Here is a 19,787-nt window from a genome sequence, read left to right as displayed (position 1 = left end):
CACTAGAAAATCATACTACCGTCTATTCTTACAAAGTAATGTTAATATTTTAATCATAATACAGAGTCATTAAAACAGATTTTTCTATGCGATCTCTGGGATCTACGAGCACCCCAGCTGGATACTTAGGTTCCATGAGTTCACCTGTACACTGTCGGGTTAAAATGAACATTATAAATCATAGAGCAGAAGAAACTTTTTCGAAATGCATGAAATCCAACAACAAACGCGTTAGAAGAGAAAATGAACGTCATGTACATAGTTAATTATGATAGTATCCTCGTGATTGAATGAGAGTATGGTAGTTATATCACTATATGATTTCTCGGTTTAGAAACGTTTACCATTTGTCACTTTTACGGCATGATATACTCCTTACTCCTATGTTACATGTATGTACGACAAAGATACTGGCGTTTTTAAACGATACATTATACAGAGAGGCGTTTGGAAAAAATTATAATGAAAAGAAAGAAAGAGAAACAAAGATTTTGTACAACTAACGCGACCGCAATAGGGAATTCGTGTGAGATCGTTAAATAAATTGACGTGTATATATATCTCAGCATAGCTTATTTTCCATCATTAACGTATCTATTACATTCAGATAAAATTAACACGCAGCAGACACTGTAAAAGTAACCGTCAAATACAAGTCTGGCTTTTTTTAGTTGAATTTTCACGAGATTTACCACTTCAGTTAACCCGTTCCCTTTCAAATCATCGTTTTACAATACTCGAATCAATATTTCTTAACATCGGTTTTATTATAACATAAGGTCTACAAAATTATTGCGTGTTACATATCGTTACACCTTTTCTTTTCGTTTCTCTTGTTTCTTTTAGCGTTAGTACGTTCGATCGTCTGTTACAATTTACACGCATCAATAAGTTATGGCAAATACGTAGGATAGCTTTCAAATAATACATTTAACATTCGCCATATTCTATGTAGGACGGCCAGTTGAAAACGTTTTTTATACATCTCCCTTATCAAACGATTAAAAAGACATCTTCTTCTTGTTTTTTTTTCGTTCTTCCTTTCTTTTATTCAGCTCGAAATCGTTTCCACCGAGAGTAAATTAGAATCGATGCACGAAATGGATTTCTTTTACGTCTTAAACTTGACTCGACTTTTTAAAAATAAAACACGAAGGATCCTTTGAATACAACAAATCGTGTCAGTTTTGAACAAATATACATATGTTCCTTATAAAAGAAAAACGTCCCTCGAAATAGATTTTCTTCTTTCCCTCGAGTTCGCAAAATTTTTCTACCGTTTGTATCGTTTGAATAGAAAAAGTATCTCGCCTAGAAAAATACTGTTATCAAGCCGGTGAAGAAAAAGAAAAAGAAATATCAACGAAATATCTGGATTATTTGTCGCTCGAAGACAGTTAGAAGTTGTCAGAATTTTTTTTTTTTTATACAACAATGCTCGTTCGATACTATAGTAATTAGTCAATAATGTCACGCATGAAAATTTGAACATTCACGGATCTCAAGTAAAATTATTACGTTCTGATTTCCGTATAAAATTATAGTTCGCTTTGTACACTTCTTCTTTTTCCCTCCATCTTCTTCACATTTTTATTTGTTTTCCTCTTTTTCTTTCGTGAAATCTCAATGTAAACAAAGATCGTGTCGTGGGTGGCACGAGTTTCGCGTGTCTAAATTTTTTCTCTCAGGCATAATTATTACAATCGTTTCATTAAAATACGATTACATCGTACGTTCTACGATCGCGTTTCAACATTCGAACATCGAATAACACGGAATTTTCTAATGTTTTCTCTCGTTGAGCATGGGATTGGTTAATTAAACGAGGGGATAAGAACGAGGAGCTGGGACTCGTTTCAATTTGGAATGTTTCTACTTAAAGTTTCATTGTTTCTTATATTTAACACTTTGATGACCGCACATATTTGACCGAATTAGTGATTTTCGCAATTTTTGGAAATACAGACTAATGAAAATATATTTTACAAATTTTTATAACGTATCATATCTGGCATACGAGGTTTCTTAAGAAAAATACACTCATTCTTGTAATTTTCTGGCCCTCGCTGTAGGCCGTTACTCTCCGGACGCATATCACTCACCACCAGCGGTCCCAAGGAGACTAACGATGGAGGGGGAAGGCCCCGCGTATATGGGTCTGCGGCCTTCCTCCATCTGCGCACGAACGATTGCGCGGTGGAACTTGAATTGATATTCATGTTATTCTCCACATTTTTTAATTATATACTAAATTTTATGAAATTTTATGATTAAAGATTATATTATTTTGTTTACTAAATCACTTTTAATATTAATATCGTAAAAATTAAGAATTTGAGAGTTTTTATTTCCCCTGTAACGCCATTTTTTTTCAGGAGAAGTCTACTTTGTTCGATACCGTATACCACAAAATTACTAATTTTCAAATTACAAGTAAACAATTAATAATATCGATAGTAGTAAAGTAAAATATTACGTATAGAAATCACGAATAGATTAAACTAGTCATCAAAGCGTTAAATAATTCTATTTACACGGATTCCGATTATCCGTAATTATTGTTGAAGATGATCATCGTTTATTATCATTTTGATTTTCCTACTTGCTCGTTTTTCTACACGATCTACTGCGTCTGCCAGCAGCGATAAAATTATTATAACGTATTTCGTAATCTGCATTTTATAACACGGGGGCTGCTTTATATTATCATTCTCTTCGTTGATTCATCAATAATGTTTCTCTCTCGTGATCGATAAAATCTGTCCGACTAGCGATAACAATGCTCTATATCCAAGATGAGAAATGCCAATACGAGCACGATTATTTGATTGAACCTCTTTTCCCAAAGTAAACTGAATTGATTACAAAGCTTTCGTATGGTGAACGGAAAACTTGCCACGGCTATATTTACTCTTTGGCCGCCTATTTTTAATTTCTTCTCTTCCTCGTTAAATGCGCGCTCGTGTCACATGTTTGAACACAAGAACAAAGCTTATCTATACAGAGTACATCGAAAGAAAGGTTTCAGGATCTTTGAATTTAGTTCCATAAATGGTTCATTGAAACCATTATTTATTGATAAATTTAATGATTCCTGAAACCCCCTTTTTCAATCAACTTGTACATTTCGCGCTAGTATCGTATAAACTATACTTCCAGGTTGTCAACACAACGCGCACCATTTGTTTAACAAAACAATTTGAAATTTCAACATGACCGTTTCTCGTTTCTCGCAAGACCGTGCAATGAAAACCCGTAATCATCTCATTTTACGTAAATTCGTAACGAGGATCGTTCGCGACCCATTATATGGTACCATAATGACCCGCTAAATCCGTTCGTTTACTCGTGTATGATGCACGTGATGATGTCGATGAAGAATCAAAGAATTTGTACGTTCGTATTGTACATAGAAATGATGGTATGGTATGGGCGCACAATAGCTCATCGAAACGCGTGTACAAATAAATCTATGTATGTATGTATAATGATTTGATTCTTATCCGCTAGAATTTTGATATGATGTGTGTAATTATATTCCTCGTAGACTGTTTTAGTATTATTATTTATTATTATTATTTATCATCATTATTATTACCTTTTTTTTCTTGCATTTAAGAATACCATTTTATTTTCATTTAAGTTCATCATCTTCCTCGTTTAAACAGCAAATAGAGTCAGGCGTATAGTTTAATATAATACACTAGCACGTTAAAATTACCCCCCTTCCTCGGAAGTTCCATGGCGTTTTGTTACTTTGTCTCTCATTGTTATACAGCTCGTGGTGTGTGTGCAACATTCGGTGAGATCAACTTAGCAATGGTCAAAGAAAAGAACGGACAACTATCATAGATACAGAGAGAAATAGACCCGGATAAAATGTGAAGGGGAACTATAACGATGGTGAAAAATTGTTTTCTCGAGAAAAGATGGCGTATCGTGGCGTGCTCTCTACAATTTTATACAAAGGATATGTATACAGGGTGTCTCAGGTTTTTGACAAGAAATTTTCACGATTGAAAATAAGGACAACGATGTCCTAATTCCAACGCAGTATCCCAAAACTTCATTGTGTTTGTTATTTAATAACAATTCATTTCATATTTTATCTCTTTTTGGAATACATTTGAATATAAAACCTAGAACATCCTGTATATTTATACAGTGTTAAAAGAAAAGAATTCAAGGATCCTTTTCTTCCAACACCGCGCGTAATCGCGCTCGATTTCATCGTGTCACACGTTTGAAAAATAACTCATGACAGATGAAAGGTGGATAAAATTTGTCGAATGATTCGTGTAAACGTAATTAATGATTTCTACACGCGCGACGAACAGAGAGAGCTTCGACGACGACCGCTTCTTGTATCTAGCATACGTTTCGAACAACGTTTCATTCATCCTACATTTTCTTCCGCAAGATTTTAAAGTAATATTGTAACGTCAAAGGAACTGTACAATAAACTTATTACAGAGCAGCATTTTTTTCATTCTTTTTCTTTTATATTGTTCGTCTATCCGGTGATCGAACGATTGTTATAATCAGACGATTACATTTGTACGCAACAAAATTTGCATATGATCCTCGTCATTCCGCGAAGACAATTTTATTCCCGATGATAGTCCATGTATATTCGTAACGTGATGTGTTTGTTCGTTCGCAATTTTTTTTTTTTAGAACTTACGCGCTAAACAATTTTCTTGTTACTTTTATAAACAGCATTCATAGAGTCTACCTCTTAATCTCTATTGTTTAAAAAGAGAAAAAAAAGAAATAAGAAGAGAAAGAGAAGGACGAATAAACGGAAGGCAGCGACGTTCTCGATACAACGATTAATAAAAATTGACCGCAAATTAAGAGGAAAATAATAAAATTAAAAAAAAAAAAAAATTATACTGCTAGCCATCCCCATAAACCTATTATCTCGTATCTGCATGTACTCGATAACACCAATTGTTCATTTCGTAAAAACGGAGACTGAGTATGTTTTAATAATAAATCAATAAATATTATTCGGTGTATTTGAGCAAGAAGAGAAACTATACGTATCCGATAGTGTGATTTTCATATCATTTCTTTTTTTCTTTTCTTCATCTTACATCTACATTTTTATAATCGTTCGATATCACTCAACATCTTATCGGTAATACTTGGAAACAATTTAAGAAACATTACGTATTCATGATTAATTTTCTTGTTTCTGTCAGGAAAAGACGATTATTTTTTTTTTTTTTCACAGGTTTACGAGGTCAAGCAGATATCGACGATTTCAAACAGGTGTACAACATTGTTCGCCGATGTTTCGTGCGAAATAAATTAAATAAACTTCGACAATCGTGAATTCCAATGAATTTCACTATGTAAGAACATTATATATCTATATATATATATATATATATATATTATATACACGTATTATGCATTGGTAAGAGTCATAGTAATTAATTACAGTAGCATAGTTTTGAGTATAGAATAGGCTACAACTTATCGTAAAATGGTTTGGATGGACCTAACTGTAATCAATACTCGCGATTTCGGCAATTGCCGGTAAACGTGGATTGATCGTTGGGTCGACGAAATCACGATCCTAGGCCCGACCGATTGAAAATGGACGGGTGAAAACAGAATAAAGGGTTGACAAAAAAGAAAGGAGGTTGAAGGGTGGACGTAATCAAAGGTGAGGAGAAGAGAGGTGAAAGAAGGATAATCGGAGAAGGGATGTGTTTTTTGGATAAAAAAAGGATTTAACAGGAGATATATTTGAATTTTTTTTCTTTTTCTTTTTTATTTAATCATAACTACCATTAGAGATCCAATGTTCTTTTCCTCTGCAATCTTATCCAGAATACTAAACTCTCAAAGTGGCGTCATAATATTACTTTAAATTCATGATAATAAAGTCTATCGTGTATGAGAGTTTAAACTGTCTGTCAACATGTCTCATACCCATATTATATATATATACCTTTTTTTTTTGTTCATATATATAATATATAATTTTAATAATAGTATTGTATATATATAATATATTCACTACCTGCATATCACAACATAAATTTTTACTCTCTTCCTCGATCTTTCAAACGCGACTCAGTCATTCTTCTTGCACAACACACACGCGATATCCCGTCTACAATTAATAATTACTATTTAACGCTGCGGTAGTCGGATAGTGGTTGAGTTTCTAAGCATTGTAGCGCCGTTCAAGAGAGCTTTCATCCCCTTCGAAAGGCTCTACGTCCTAATCTCTCTGTCGAACGAAAGAAGAAAAAAAGAAAAACAAATAATAACATTTTCATCTTACTAGAGAATTAATCGTTTACGTTTAACTACAGGAGACTGTCGTGCTTTATGTGTCTCGAGGCATACTTGAACGAGCACATCGGACATCCTGGAACGAACCACGACCAGTCTCCTGTCGTGAGTCGACGGTCATAAATAGATTTTCAGTGTGAATACACCGATCAAGTACATGGTAACAGCGAACAAAACGGACAGCTGTGTATTATGGGTTTGGCTCTGAACGCGTTATGTCTCTTTTATCGAAGAGTTTCAACGCGACACGATTAGATCCTGCTTTTTATCCTTCCACACAAGGTACAAGAGGACAACGATGATGATCGATCGAATCGTTCACCTGGGACGGTGACCAACGTGTGCTCTCTCGTTTGCTATATATGTGTCGTGGGTGTAAACACCTCTTTTTATTTTTCACGTGGATCTAGAGGGGAAAAAAAAAGGAAGGGTGCGACGATTTCGTGTTGCTACACTGCTCACGAGCTCAGCCACTAAAACGATGATACACCAGCATCGAAACCTTAGAAACCATGGCTCAGCCTGAACGTGTGCTGGCTCTCACACGGTACGACCATTTAAAATATATCCAGGGCAGCCGACAATGTTTTATTTCACCTCTCTCTTTTTTTTTTTGTTTCTTTGTTCTTTTTGTTTGTATGTTTATTTTTTAAAGTATGCAACAGGAAGCTGAACAGCAACTACTTCCTCCGCCTTTACTTTTTTGCCTCTGATCTGTAACAAAGAGCGGATAGTTTTGTTAGTTTTTACATTCTTTGATAGATTACATATGTGGTGCAATTTGATCGAACGGAGCTTTCTGGAATAGAATAAGTTTCTTTCGAATCGTACCACCTTGGAATACCTTGCATAAGATATTCGAAGTCTATTACCTTTCTAAGTGGCACCAAGGTGGTCTATCTTAACCCTTTGGAAATCAGAGTAAGAAACAGAGAAAGCGAGTGAAACAAGTATACGAATCACGAATACGAGACGACATTTTTCTTTCCCTGTTTCATTCCGCGTGAGATACTTATCTCTATGAAATCGTCGTGACTGCCGAGCATAAAGAGGACATTTGTCAACGTCGGTTACAAAGGTATCTCGAAATAAACAATTAAGTACCATCAATTTTCATGTAATTTCTTGTTCGAGCTGGTGACGAATTGGGTGTTCAGGAACGAGGGATCGTGGATGTGGATGTCGGCTCATTTTGGATATAGGATAGGACACGTTCTGGTTCTTTTTGTTAGATGAAGGTGGTTTCCTCGTCGATAGATTGGATATGCATGTACTCGCCATTTGGCAGAAGACCTGTAATTAGCAGAAACGCGATACCAATCTTTATTATCGTACATTCTTTGTACTGGAACATTTTTGGAAAAATATTACAATTCAGCATCTTGTTCATCTGCACTGTGACCTTTCAAAAAATGCTACAACACTTTGGTTCTAACATGGTATCATCGGCCAAGTTGATTTTGTCAATAAAAAGGAAACATGTTTTTTACATAAAAATCGAGTCACGTCCTTTGCGAAGGGTAGTCTGTCGCGCATACACGTATTTCCTTTTCCAAAGGTTATCAAAGCGAAAGGGTTAAACCGCGAGCCATCTTGGCTCGAGTCACAAAGGCTTCTTGTCGGCGCGGCGGTCCATTATTTTCTCCGGAGAGCACGGGGGGGTAAACAGCACCGTTCGATGGTTTACCTTGAGAATTAGGCTCGGGAAGATTCTCTCGTGGGACCAGATGCATCACCGTGGTTTTCCCGAAAGGAAGCCCAAGAGCACCGAGCGTGACATTGCTGTGCAGAAAACGACCCTGGTAGATTAACCGCAGGATCTCCGCTTTAGCGACTGCCTCTTCCGCCCAGTCTGAAAAACAAAGAGTCTCGTATCAGCCACGACCTTGTCTCGAATATTTCTAGTTTTTCCGACAGACTGGAGAAAGTAAAAAATGCGTTCGCCAGCCCGGAAAACGCAAACGTTTCGCGTCCGCGATTCCGTCCAACCCCCTTTTTCCCCCAGCGCAAGCTGGATGAATCAAGTTCATCCTTTCATCCTTGCTGTTATTTTTTCAAACTCCTCGCCTGTGTATTCATGCGATCCAGGAACAAAAGTCTGACGTAAACAGGTTGAAAGTGAACTTGAAAATAAATTACCAATATATTCATAAAAAAAATGAAACCGTCTCTTTTTTTGCAAACTAGTTTACTTCGCAATTAACGCGTTGAATGCCACAGTAATTGGGCACGTTTTGTGGGACATATAGTAATAATTAATTTTCAAATTTCAAATTTCAAGTTTTCTATGTGCCATTTCACATTATTTGTACCATAGTAATATTAATTAAAATAATGTTTTTCTATTGTTTTTTTTTTTTTTTTTTTAATTATTTAGGCGTGTGTAAGTCGTTCAAATTGTTAAATAATCTAGGCCACGAATATGACTTGATCTGGTGGGTCATCGGTGACCCACGACGAAGAGAATTAACGCAAGATTCATCGTGAGAAGATCGCAGTAACGTGATTCGAGAAACAAAACAGCAGGCACGGTTAATTACCGAATTTCCCGAGGATTCTAACCGGTTAATAGAACGTTCCGTCTCGCAATGGCTTTTTTATGCCTTCGAGAGCCAGTGAAAATAATTGCTGGCCGACGTTTCGAGGTAGCAGAAGATGCGCTCACCGAATGCATTTCAATATTAAACGAGTTACTCCTCGACGACGATTTTCATTGAAACGGTCCGTTTGAAAGTACGAAACCATAGACGACCCGTCTTTTTGCAACGTTTACTACACTGTCGGGACAAAGGAGCAGCCCTAGTTCCTTTTACTAGTTCTTTTTATTTGTCACGAGACATTTGGAGCAGTTTCTATCCGCCGAGAGGTCGCATATTTTCGGTGGCATAAAAAGAAGCGCACAAAGTGAAAACTGTTACAGTAGATCCATCAAAAGTGAGAAGGGACTTGGATGACTTTTCATCGGTTACACTGGAAAGAGAAATTCTTCTTTTTTTTTCCAAGTTCTTGTTTGACACTTTAGGTTCAACTTTGATGGACCTCTTTTACAGTAAGGTGGATGGGATGAAAGAAATTCTTGGAAGTCAAGTTGAATAACGTTAAATGACTTGTAAACGATGATGTAGCAGTTGGTCGATGCAGATTCGTTTTATGGTAATGTCAGAGGGAACGAGGTCCGAGAATAACCTACCTTCCGGCCAGTTTTCAAACACATGGTGCGCTATGTCCCCCGCAGAGTCGCTCGGACTGAATAGGAACTCTTTTGTCTTACCGCTGACAAGAATGAGGCGTAGGTTTATCTGAAAAATATAAAGAACACAGGCTTGGTTAATGGTCTTTTTACTTCATTTTAGTGGATGTAATAAAGTGGAGATTAGGTCGTTTTCTGATATTTACTGTATCGTCTGGCACTGATTATAATTTGGAAAGGAAGTTTTTCTTGTTTATCTTCGATTTAACCTTGAATATCAATAGAACATTTTAAATTTAAATAACGAAGCATTATATAATGAATTACGCGTGATGATATGGAAAAAAACAATCCGAAGAGTATGCGAATGTAAATGATTGGAGAATTATTTTTTCTGCACCCTAAGCTTCGTAAATTAGAAGGAAAAAAGTCTACACATGTCTAAATAATTCGATTAATCCACCGCCCTTTGCGTTGGCAAATCATTTCCAGATTCAAGCCCAGTAATTCTACGTCCCTTCCATTGTCCAGACTTAGAAAATGAACTCGAACAAAAGCAGCGACTACGCATCGTACACGGCACCCTCTGCCAGTTTTTCTCTTACCCCTCTTACCCCGGCAAGTATACACGTGTTGTAATTTTCGTTCGTGTAAATCCTGCACTCTTAATTTTCGCTTCCTTGTTGTACACTTTGAATCCGAAATGCGGTTCGTGCCCCTACGAGGCGGTCGTATCTCTTCATCACGCGTGTATACCCGGGGTGGGTTCAACAGGAACGCGTAGCAAGAACAAAGAAAAGGAGTACACTCGGGGCACATTGAAAAAGCTCGAAACACACAGGGACAAGGGTATGTCGAGTGAATGGCATTTATGGTTCACGATGTACATATATGCTTTAACTCTTATCTGTCTTTGCTTAGGAACCGTATGAAAGGGAATTAGTCCCGACTTTGTCCTAAACCCTTAAGCCTGACTTTTACGTTTCGGTCACGTTTACGAGCCTCCGGCTGATAAAAGCGTCGAAAGGTGAAATTTTTTACCGGACGTTTCACCTTTGTTTCATTTGTGGATATTATAAATTTTATATTAACAACCCGTGGAGTTCTATAGAAATAACAATCTTTCACTTTCAATAAATAATCTCTCAACGAGACGTAAACGACGTGTCTTGAGTTAACGAGGCTTCAATTGTGGTAGAAGTAAGCACGTTTCGTTCACGCGACGACAGGGACAATTAAGAGCGTATTAATCGTCTCGGTTTCTCCCTTTTTCCTCTCTGTTTCTCTCCTCCTTTCACTGGTCCCTCGTCGGCGAATTACGGTCACTGACCGTTCTCCGGACGCAAATTCAATTACCGTCCCGCGTGAAGACCGACCAACATAAATAATTACCGAGGAAGCCAGACTCGCGGGGAACGGGTGTTGTTCGTGACCCTTCGCGGTTCCTGCGGTCGCGAGAATCCGCTGCTAGAGTTGTTGCGACATAAATCATTGTCGCCTGAGGGGCGAATAATCGTCCGTCAACACTCGACCCATCGAATTTCGCCCCGACACAAGAATTTTCCATTTCTCCTCGAGTTATTAGGAAAAGTTCTTGCAATTTACCACGTATGTTTTCTAACCACGCGAAAGGTATTCCGGTTAATTAAATTCATTACAGATACCTGTGAACGCTCAATTATTCTTTCTTTTGTCACCGGATCAATTTCGCGCGAAACCGATCAACTGTTTCGATTAAATTATTCGCTAAACACCGGAATCGAAAGCCGGACAATAATTGAGCGCAAAAGGATAACAGGAAATTAATTAGTATCGTCGAGTCGTAAAGCTCGCTACTGGTCGGGGTAAACAGAATTGAATGCAATGCAAACCTCACTGGTGTGCACTAATGCCGTTGTTTCGTACTTTCTAATTAATCCATACGAAACCGGACACTCGTTGCTAACGATAGATACACCAGACAAACATTTTCATGATGGTGAACGAAATTAGAGAAACACGTCGGTCTGATACACGTCGGAAGAAACTTTAAAACTATCACTCGCAGACACCCTGTAACTTCGCCTCACCTGTGTTGCGAAGCTCGCCTCAACGTTTCAGGGCATTGGGTGCACGTGTAGCGAGCGAAAGGGGTTGAAGCAGAGATTTTTCGGAGCGCAGCGTGGGTGGTGGTAACTTCAAAGGGACTTATTCATGCGGTAGCATTCGATACTCGGTTTTTTGCCTTGCACACGCTCCTCGTGCGCGTGTACAGAAGGAGTACGTGTGCTACCTGATGCGTCATCCACGACTCGATGCTTTTTAAAAGCCGCGTAGGGATGGCTGTTTCAGCTTGACAACACTTTCCGGCCTCCTGGCTTCTCTACCCAGAGAAGTTCAACCGCATGTTCAGTAACAATTAGTTCTCAAAGATAAAGCGACGACAGAGAGCCGGCGAGGGGAAGAAAAAGGGGTTGGCGAGCGTGCTACAGCCAGCCACGTTAAATATGGACGTACGTGTTATACGTACGTACGTTCTGTTAAGAAAAGACACACCAGCGTTGGGGATTAATAATAAAAACGGTAAATATCGACGAAACGTGCGTGCGCGTGTAGATGCAGGATCGTCGGAGAAAGTCTCCAGATGTACAGAGTGTTCAGAAAGTAAACTGTAAATTTAACTGTTTCAAATAAAATTCAAACGGAATTTTTATCAGTAATCTCTTGCAAAGGATTTCAAATTCTACGAAATGTAATTTTGACTTTTATATGGAAGTTTGTACGTATTTTAACCCCTTGACATACATACGTCCGAAAAATACTATTTAATTTGGCTCAACTGAACAGTTATGTGCAAGCTTAGAAACAGAACATTTTATTTTGAAATTTGCGTTGCTATATAACATTTAATCAGGTTGATATATAATATTAATGGACAATAATTAAGTAACATTATAAAATAATAAATTAGTAGTTCTGTAAAGTATGAAACATTTGCAAGTACTGCACAGCATCTGCCGGAGACTTCAAAGTCTACAGTGGCACATGTCAAGGGGTTAATAAAAATGTGCAATTAGAAAGATAGTAATTATATTTAAACGGGGGCGTAGTATTTCAGGCTAACTAGTGAAGGGAAGAAAAATGTTGAACACGCGTCGAAAATAAGTCGCTTTTTCACTGTGAAAATTTTTCAAAATACCATTTCCAAGAAACATTGCTGTGTTTAATTTGAAGATACGTCAATACGAATCCTCTAAACGTTGAAAGGCAAAAGCTAAAAGCAGTAACAGTACAACATCCTTGTAAACTCTTCGCGTCTTTATAGCACTGCAGTAGGTCCTGAAATAAGGCCACCGAGAATCTTGGACATTCTGCAAGATTTTTCACGGTTCGTCCTTAAAGAACGGCTCGCTTCCGGTACACAGTTTCTTTACAACTTTTTCTCCACTTAACACGTTGAATAGGTACAGTTAAAGCAAGATTTTCATATTAAATTTTCGGGCTCTTAACGTGATATAAATGTAAGATCATTATTTTCTTAACATTCTGTACAAGGGTAAAGAAAACTTCACGGGAATGAGAATGAGCATGCTTGTAACGCAGTTGGATGGTTCGTAAAGAGTGACGCTTTGAAATGGTGCTTCAAAGATGAATGTAGTGTCGGGGGCCTCCATCGTCGCCATGGCTCTTTTCTTTGTTTGAGCGACGGGTTTCGGTGCTTTGAAGGAAAAAAGCTGAGCGCCAGCCACTCGCCAACACTTTACCTCCTGCTTTCTGGCTAATTATAATCGGGTGATATCGAAAATAACCAGTTATTTCTATTTCAACACGAAGCAAGCCGAAATTTCGAAGAATTAAACATCTATGTCTAATACTTTTGATTCGAGGAAAAATTGAAAGGAATCGCGCAAAAATATTTTTCGAATACATTCCTCGTTTGTATATTTATAAAATTCCTGCTCGCTCGTGATTTACTGCGGGACACGACTCGTTTTATATTTCTTTATCCGAAATACGCGTTCTTATTTTTCTTCCACTCATTAATTACATTAGAACACTATAACTTCGTTCCGTTTAAAAAAAAACATCCATTTCCGCAAAATATTTTTCTCCATTAATACGAACGGGGGAAGGAAAAAAAAATAAGATGGTCAGACCTCGTAATTTCGTTTCCGATCGGTCAATTCAAGGGAACGTATAGTTTCTGATAAAACAGAAATAAGATTATGATATAATGGACTACTGATTCAACACTCTTCTCAGATTTCCTTTGATTCCTTAGATGCATATTAAAATTACACCTGAATATAATTTCGATGAAATGCTTCCACGAATGATTCGATAGAGAACGAAGACGCGATTCTGGAAACTGGGTCAGTCGATAAATGAGATCAAAAAAAAAAATACTTATGAGAAAAGGGGATAATGTAGTTTACGCTATTAACGTATTACTACCATTTTAACCTCTACTTTCGATCTCTTTTTAATTTTTATTTTAACCGAGTAAGGTTAGTTAATTTACCTAATTATCTAATAATGTTTCATAGCAGCAGCATGCCACTTAACGCGTTAATGGCCTTCCGATAAGTAAATGGTTAAGAAATGTGTTTCCATCGAATTGCGGTCGAAAGCATTTTAAATCAATTTCGCTACTAATTGACGAAGCGTCCTGTAGCCATCGGTTGTAATAACAAGGGTGCAATATACATACTTCGGAGGGAAGGATGGAACGTGGCCCATTGATCGTTGCGAAAACTCGTCGACCGGAAACCAGATGCGAGAACACCAATTTGCATTATGCATCGTGACGCGACCAACGATTCCAACGACTGTGTTACCATCGCAATACGGATCGGTGTCTGTTTGCGGAGGCAGAATTTCCAACCTGGAAACCTAACAAACGAAAATCCTCGACCGTTCGAACCGCGTTTCAATGGATTACCCCGAAATCTCTCCGGGAAATTTCAACTCCTCCGTGAAAGCTCGTCTTTATTGAACGTTTCAATCGTTTGCTCGAATATTTTTATCCTTTCAACTGATCAATCCGAAGCTTTATTATATCATTTTATATTTCAATAAACGACCATGGCATTTCAACAAGAATTTTGGAATAATTATAATGAAACTCTGTCGTATCTCATATTTTTAATTCCGCACTGATGCTTCGGTCCGAGTTATTTTTTATTATTTTATATTCAACATTTGTAATTCCTGTGTTATTACCGTCCATGACGTCACTGGAATATTCTATAATTAATACGAATCAGAGTGCGTGAAATAAACTCCGAGTCCATCGGACGGGTTAATAGTTGACGCGATCGACTTCTTTGGGAAATTTTAGAAAACACACGTCACACATCATTCAGCCGTGAAAATTCGTTGGAAATTCGCGTGTCTCTCGTTTAACGAGCAAAGAGGAACGCGCAATGCACCGTCGCGCTTTCGAATCAGTTTTTCTCGATAAAATACACGGAGAAGCGCGCAGGAACGGCCGGTAACTGTGTCAAAAAGTGTCACATCCGCGGCACGCGACGTGAAATTCAGATTTCATAAAAAAAAAATAATAATAATAAAAAGTAGAGATGGTTCGAAATAGACAACGGGGTCGCAGCTGAAATATATTCGTTCGTTGATGCGCCCTGTGCTTGCACCGATATATAGTCTTTTTTATTCAGGTTAATCCCTTACCTTAAGATTCTTTTTTCTCTAGTTGAATTAAAATGTGTGCTCATAAAAGGGAGAAAAAATTTATCTCATTTTTGTTATACAACGTATCATTGTACGGGATGCATCATGGACAGATTACAGTGGGTGATCAAATTATTAGAGCCTCTCGCATAAGTTGATGATTTTACATAAAAATGATTAATTCTTAAATAAAAACCGAATTAAACAGAGTTTTTGTTACTTTTTTATGATGTATCGATGCTTGTAAAGTTATGATACACAGTTGAAAAAAATGAAAGTTCTTGAAAATTCTCTGAACCTCAACCCCATCGAAAATTTGTGGGAACATTTACTATTAATAATGAATGTCAATTGATTGAACATCTGATAAAAGCATGGGTCAAAAGTAAAGCAATCAAAATGAATTGCTTAAAATGCATCGAAAGTATGCCGAAAGAATTGATGCAGTAATTGCCGCAAAAGGCGGCGTTACGAAATACTCACATACATGTATAAATATAATCTTTTTAAATGTATTTGTTTATTTTTATAAGTATTTTTTTGTATATTAACAGTGAAAAATTATTGATTAAAAGTTACACTATGTAAAAACTTTAAAATTGTGGCTCTATTTCTACACAAACACGAAAAACCCATTTTTCATACCATGGCTCTAATAATTTGATCACCGACTGTATCTTTAGAAGATGACACATTTTGGAACAATTTCAATGAAATTCTTTTGGCTTATTGTTAGACGTGGCTACGATCCGCTTGATTAGGATCAAGGTTGTAAAAATCTAACGGCACGCTTATCAATGTAGATGGGTTAAGTGTACTTCGTTGCGGTTCGAGTGTTAAAGCACTCGTTAAGAGTACATAACGAATAGCCGCGTTTCATTATATTCGTATTTCATGTGCTTCGTGAAAAGCGACTGGATTGTGTTCCCTCTGATAACAGAGGCATTGAGAAAAGAATACGTAACGACAGGAATTCAGATTGACAACTTGCATTCAAATTACTAATAACATTTTCTATAAAGTATTCCGATAAACTTGGATTTACATGACTATGTATACTTGACCCCGAATCTACGTATCGAAATACATGTACACAAGTAAGTAATAACCAGTATCTTATGATCTGAAGAATTTTCTTTGTTACTCGACCAACGATACCGGGATCTCCCTTCGTTTACTTGAGGAACGTAGGCGTAACCTGCCTAGAATCAACGATCGTATTTCATCGTCTTTCTATTTCTCGATGAAAAAACACGGTAGACCCATAGCTGGATCAAGTGTAAGCCGATACAGATACCTTTTTCCCTCTTATTTTTCTTTTTCTCAAATTCATTCGACATCTGTTCAAAGTCACTCTCAAAACACACTGGAGTATCGTTGATACGCCGCTAAGCTAATTATGGTATGGAAGCATGATGAATCCATTAAGTCGCTCTATTGGGCAAATATCCATGAAATGATCCCTAGCTGAGTTATGGGTGAAAGAAAATTTTCCAACGCACGTGGTGAATAGAAATAGAAACTCGAGCCAACTCTGGTTCACCAGTGGATAAACAATCGTTTATCATGGTTGCATGACAATTTTTATAAAATCCTTTTATCATTTTATTTCGCTTATTTCTCATGCTCTGGATTACTTTCAGAGATACGTTTTACGTAAAAGTACATAAACTACGAAGGTAAGAAAACTGATTCATAGGAATCTGACTCGGTCGTTTTGAAATCCAGAACGAAGGCTATGGATTATTATGGTCATGTTGTTAACAGCGACGAATCCAAGGAATATGTCTTTAAGATTCTAGGTCACAGCCGCACTCTATATAGAGCTGTTACATTGGAGAGGCTAGCGCTAAAAACGTCATTATCCAGACGACACTATTTCGCTCGATGAGTGCTTAAGATACCGTTTTTCATCGAATCTTGGACAGGCCGTGATGCGAACATCATGACTGACACACTGATGACGTTAATGACTCGGGCTTTGACCATTTAAGATTAAGCCACCAGAAACCATCCATTCGTTTCTTCTTGCGATAAATGCATTTAAAAAAACGATCATTATAAATCAAATTGGATTGAGTTATAAAAACTATAAATTATAGTTGTAAATTGAAATACTTCGGTACATATAAAATAATGAAAAATGGTGTTTCAACGTCATAAATTTGGAAAATGAAAATTCTGTACCACGACACTTGGTTATCAAAATAATACAGCTGCAGCCAATGTTGCATAGAAGAGGGATACGAGTGTTTTATAATTAATATCTCAAGTGACAGCCATTTATACGTCTCCTCAATTTAATTCCAGTCGCTCAAACGCGTCCTCCCGGTTATTTTAAATAATCAGATGCATAGTTTCATCCGTTTACGCAATCTTCTTTATTGCATAGATTTACCTCTTTATATTTCACAATTCTATTAATATTCCTATTAACGTGCCGTTATAGTTATGTTCCATAGAAATCAATGAACACGATACCGTTCATAAATAAATTGAACATGTAAATACTACAAATTAACGGGTATTATAAGCAAAATTAATTAACAGGAACAGTAATGTGTATTTATACGACGACACAATGATACGGATTATTAAACTTCCTTGACGTGCAATGTAATTAAAAATAATTTTCTCTGTATGTACTATTTAATTCTGTCTCTTTTGCTAATTAAGCTCCTATGTTAATTATAAATGCCGAGTTAAATAAAGGAACAAATAAGTGAAGATAATTAATAAATAAAAAATTTATGAAGATAATTGTTTTCACGCGATACATTCTGTCGCTAGTATCATCTATTTCGTTCTTTTCATCAACCTGCTCGTTTTATTTGGCTTTCACTGCTTTCACTTCACGGAGAAAGGATTGATCCTCGGTCTTGCTATATTTATACAGAGTGTCTAAAAAATATTGCGACAGGAGATAGAAACTGAACAAGTTGAAATTAAAAATAAAATTGTATAATGATGATAATTAAAAACGACGTTTGATAATTAAGCCAAGGTTGCTTCGTTGTAGTAAAATAACACGATACCTTGCGTAACTACCGAAACGATTTCGCGGGTTAAACGACGCATGAAGTAATTGTATTTTCAACGCGAAATGCTGGCGCGTGAATTTTTAAAAAATTCATACAATAAATCGTGAGTAAAAAAAATATCACGTTAAGCAATGGGGCATTCTAATGGAATTTAGTTTTAATATTTATAATAGGATTCGTTATTCACGGAACAAGCTTTCAAATAAATATGTTCCAAGTAATAAAATAAATGATGGTTGCAATTTTTTAATAAATTCTATTCGAAGTCGATGGCGGCTGAATCGCAATTAACAATCGTTGAATAAATCACCAACAGATTGCATGCTGTTTTATATTTTTAACGAAAATATGTGAAATCGTGTGACCAAGATGGTTAAAATGAAAATTTTTTAAAATTAAAGCTGTAAAATTCTTAGAAAGTAACTTAGCGAAATTGAAACTTTCTGTCATCCGAGTAATTAAACATTAATTAATTCATACAGCTGTGAGAAAGATTCTAAACGTACAATGCGAGAAAACCTAATCAAGATAACATTGTGCTGAAACATGTTAGATCAGCTAACGTGAAAACATTAAAAGGCAACAATTTAAAAAAGAAGCTTAAACCATGGCACAATAGTTATTTTGTGCAATTTACATACTTAAACGCCAGCTGAAATAGGTCACAGAGTTATTACATAAATACTCTAGAAAAACAGTATTTCACACTGAAATAGGTAACACGTTATTAGTACACACGACCGAGGACGACACTTAATTAGTCGATTCTGTTTTAACGGGGGAAAAAAAGAAGATAAATGTGCATCCATGTTATCTTACTATTTTTAAGCTCTACGAGAAAACGAAGTAGAGGAACGTAAACTGATTAATTTCTATTTTAAAGATAACAAATTAGGTTACTGGAGAACATGGGGAGGTCTAACGATAAGTCCTAAGTACCGTCCGTCGCCGACCTTCCGAATGGATTCTTGGTACCTATAGGGGAGCATAGCGCGAAAAGTGACTCGACGATGGTAAAATTTCCAAATCCCTCTGTTCTGCTGCTCCGACGGATACTTCAACATCTGCGGGTTAACATTTTGAAATGATCTAATAGAAGGGCTCCTCGTCAATATACATATAAGTATGGCAACACGAAGCTGGCGGTACTCGAAAACTAGGCCCTCGAGTAAGGATCAGAGGAAGGATCGCGGTTTGGGGATCGAGCAAACAGGGAACAAAGAAGCAAGACAAGTGGGCTAATAGCGAGCATGTATCGGGAGGGTTTACCTTGATTCGGTGAGTGCGCGCGTCACAGAGGCGAGGTTACACGTTGGGATTCGCAAACCGGGTCATTGGGGCATTCGGGTGCAGGACCGGGTGCATCTATGCGCATATGCATACAGAATGACCCACATTTACTGTGGGAGGCGCGCGTGCTCGTGTGTACATTCTTCGCCCCGAAGCATCCCAACGAAGAAGAAGAAGAAGAAGAAGAGGAGGAAGAAAAAGGAAGCAGCAGTGGCAGCTAGTCGAAAAATATGCCCGTGTGAATGTGTGTCGATACCTTCGGGACTTCTGAGCAAACAGCAGAG

At 37.2% G+C, this 19,787-nt stretch overlaps 1 protein-coding gene across 2 annotated transcripts in view; it reads right to left on the bottom strand.

Moving 5' to 3' along the window:
- Positions 1-1,014: 1,014 nt before the first annotated feature.
- Positions 1,015-19,787, bottom strand: part of UBL3 (ubiquitin like 3) — a 55,124-nt gene continuing 36,351 nt past the window's right edge. The window contains exons 2-5 of one of the 2 annotated variants that reach the window (XR_004583027.2): positions 9,506-9,614; positions 8,003-8,167; positions 7,420-7,608; positions 1,015-7,029 (exon numbers count right to left, since the gene is read on the bottom strand). Coding sequence is in view for 1 of the 2 variants with exons in the window: in XM_034338689.2 (XP_034194580.1) it covers positions 6,965-7,029; positions 8,003-8,167; positions 9,506-9,614 (339 nt within the window). In the remaining variant the exon portion in view is untranslated. The remainder of the gene's footprint in view (positions 7,030-7,419; positions 7,609-8,002; positions 8,168-9,505; positions 9,615-19,787) is intronic. The other variant, XM_034338689.2, reaches the window with a different exon arrangement.

Source organism: Osmia lignaria, chromosome 10 (genome assembly GCF_051020975.1).
Source record: "Osmia lignaria lignaria isolate PbOS001 chromosome 10, iyOsmLign1, whole genome shotgun sequence".
In the NCBI taxonomy this organism is placed as follows: domain Eukaryota; kingdom Metazoa; phylum Arthropoda; class Insecta; order Hymenoptera; family Megachilidae; genus Osmia; species Osmia lignaria.
Note: the sequence above shows the minus strand (reverse complement) of the source record. Positions and strands in the feature narration are given on the sequence as shown.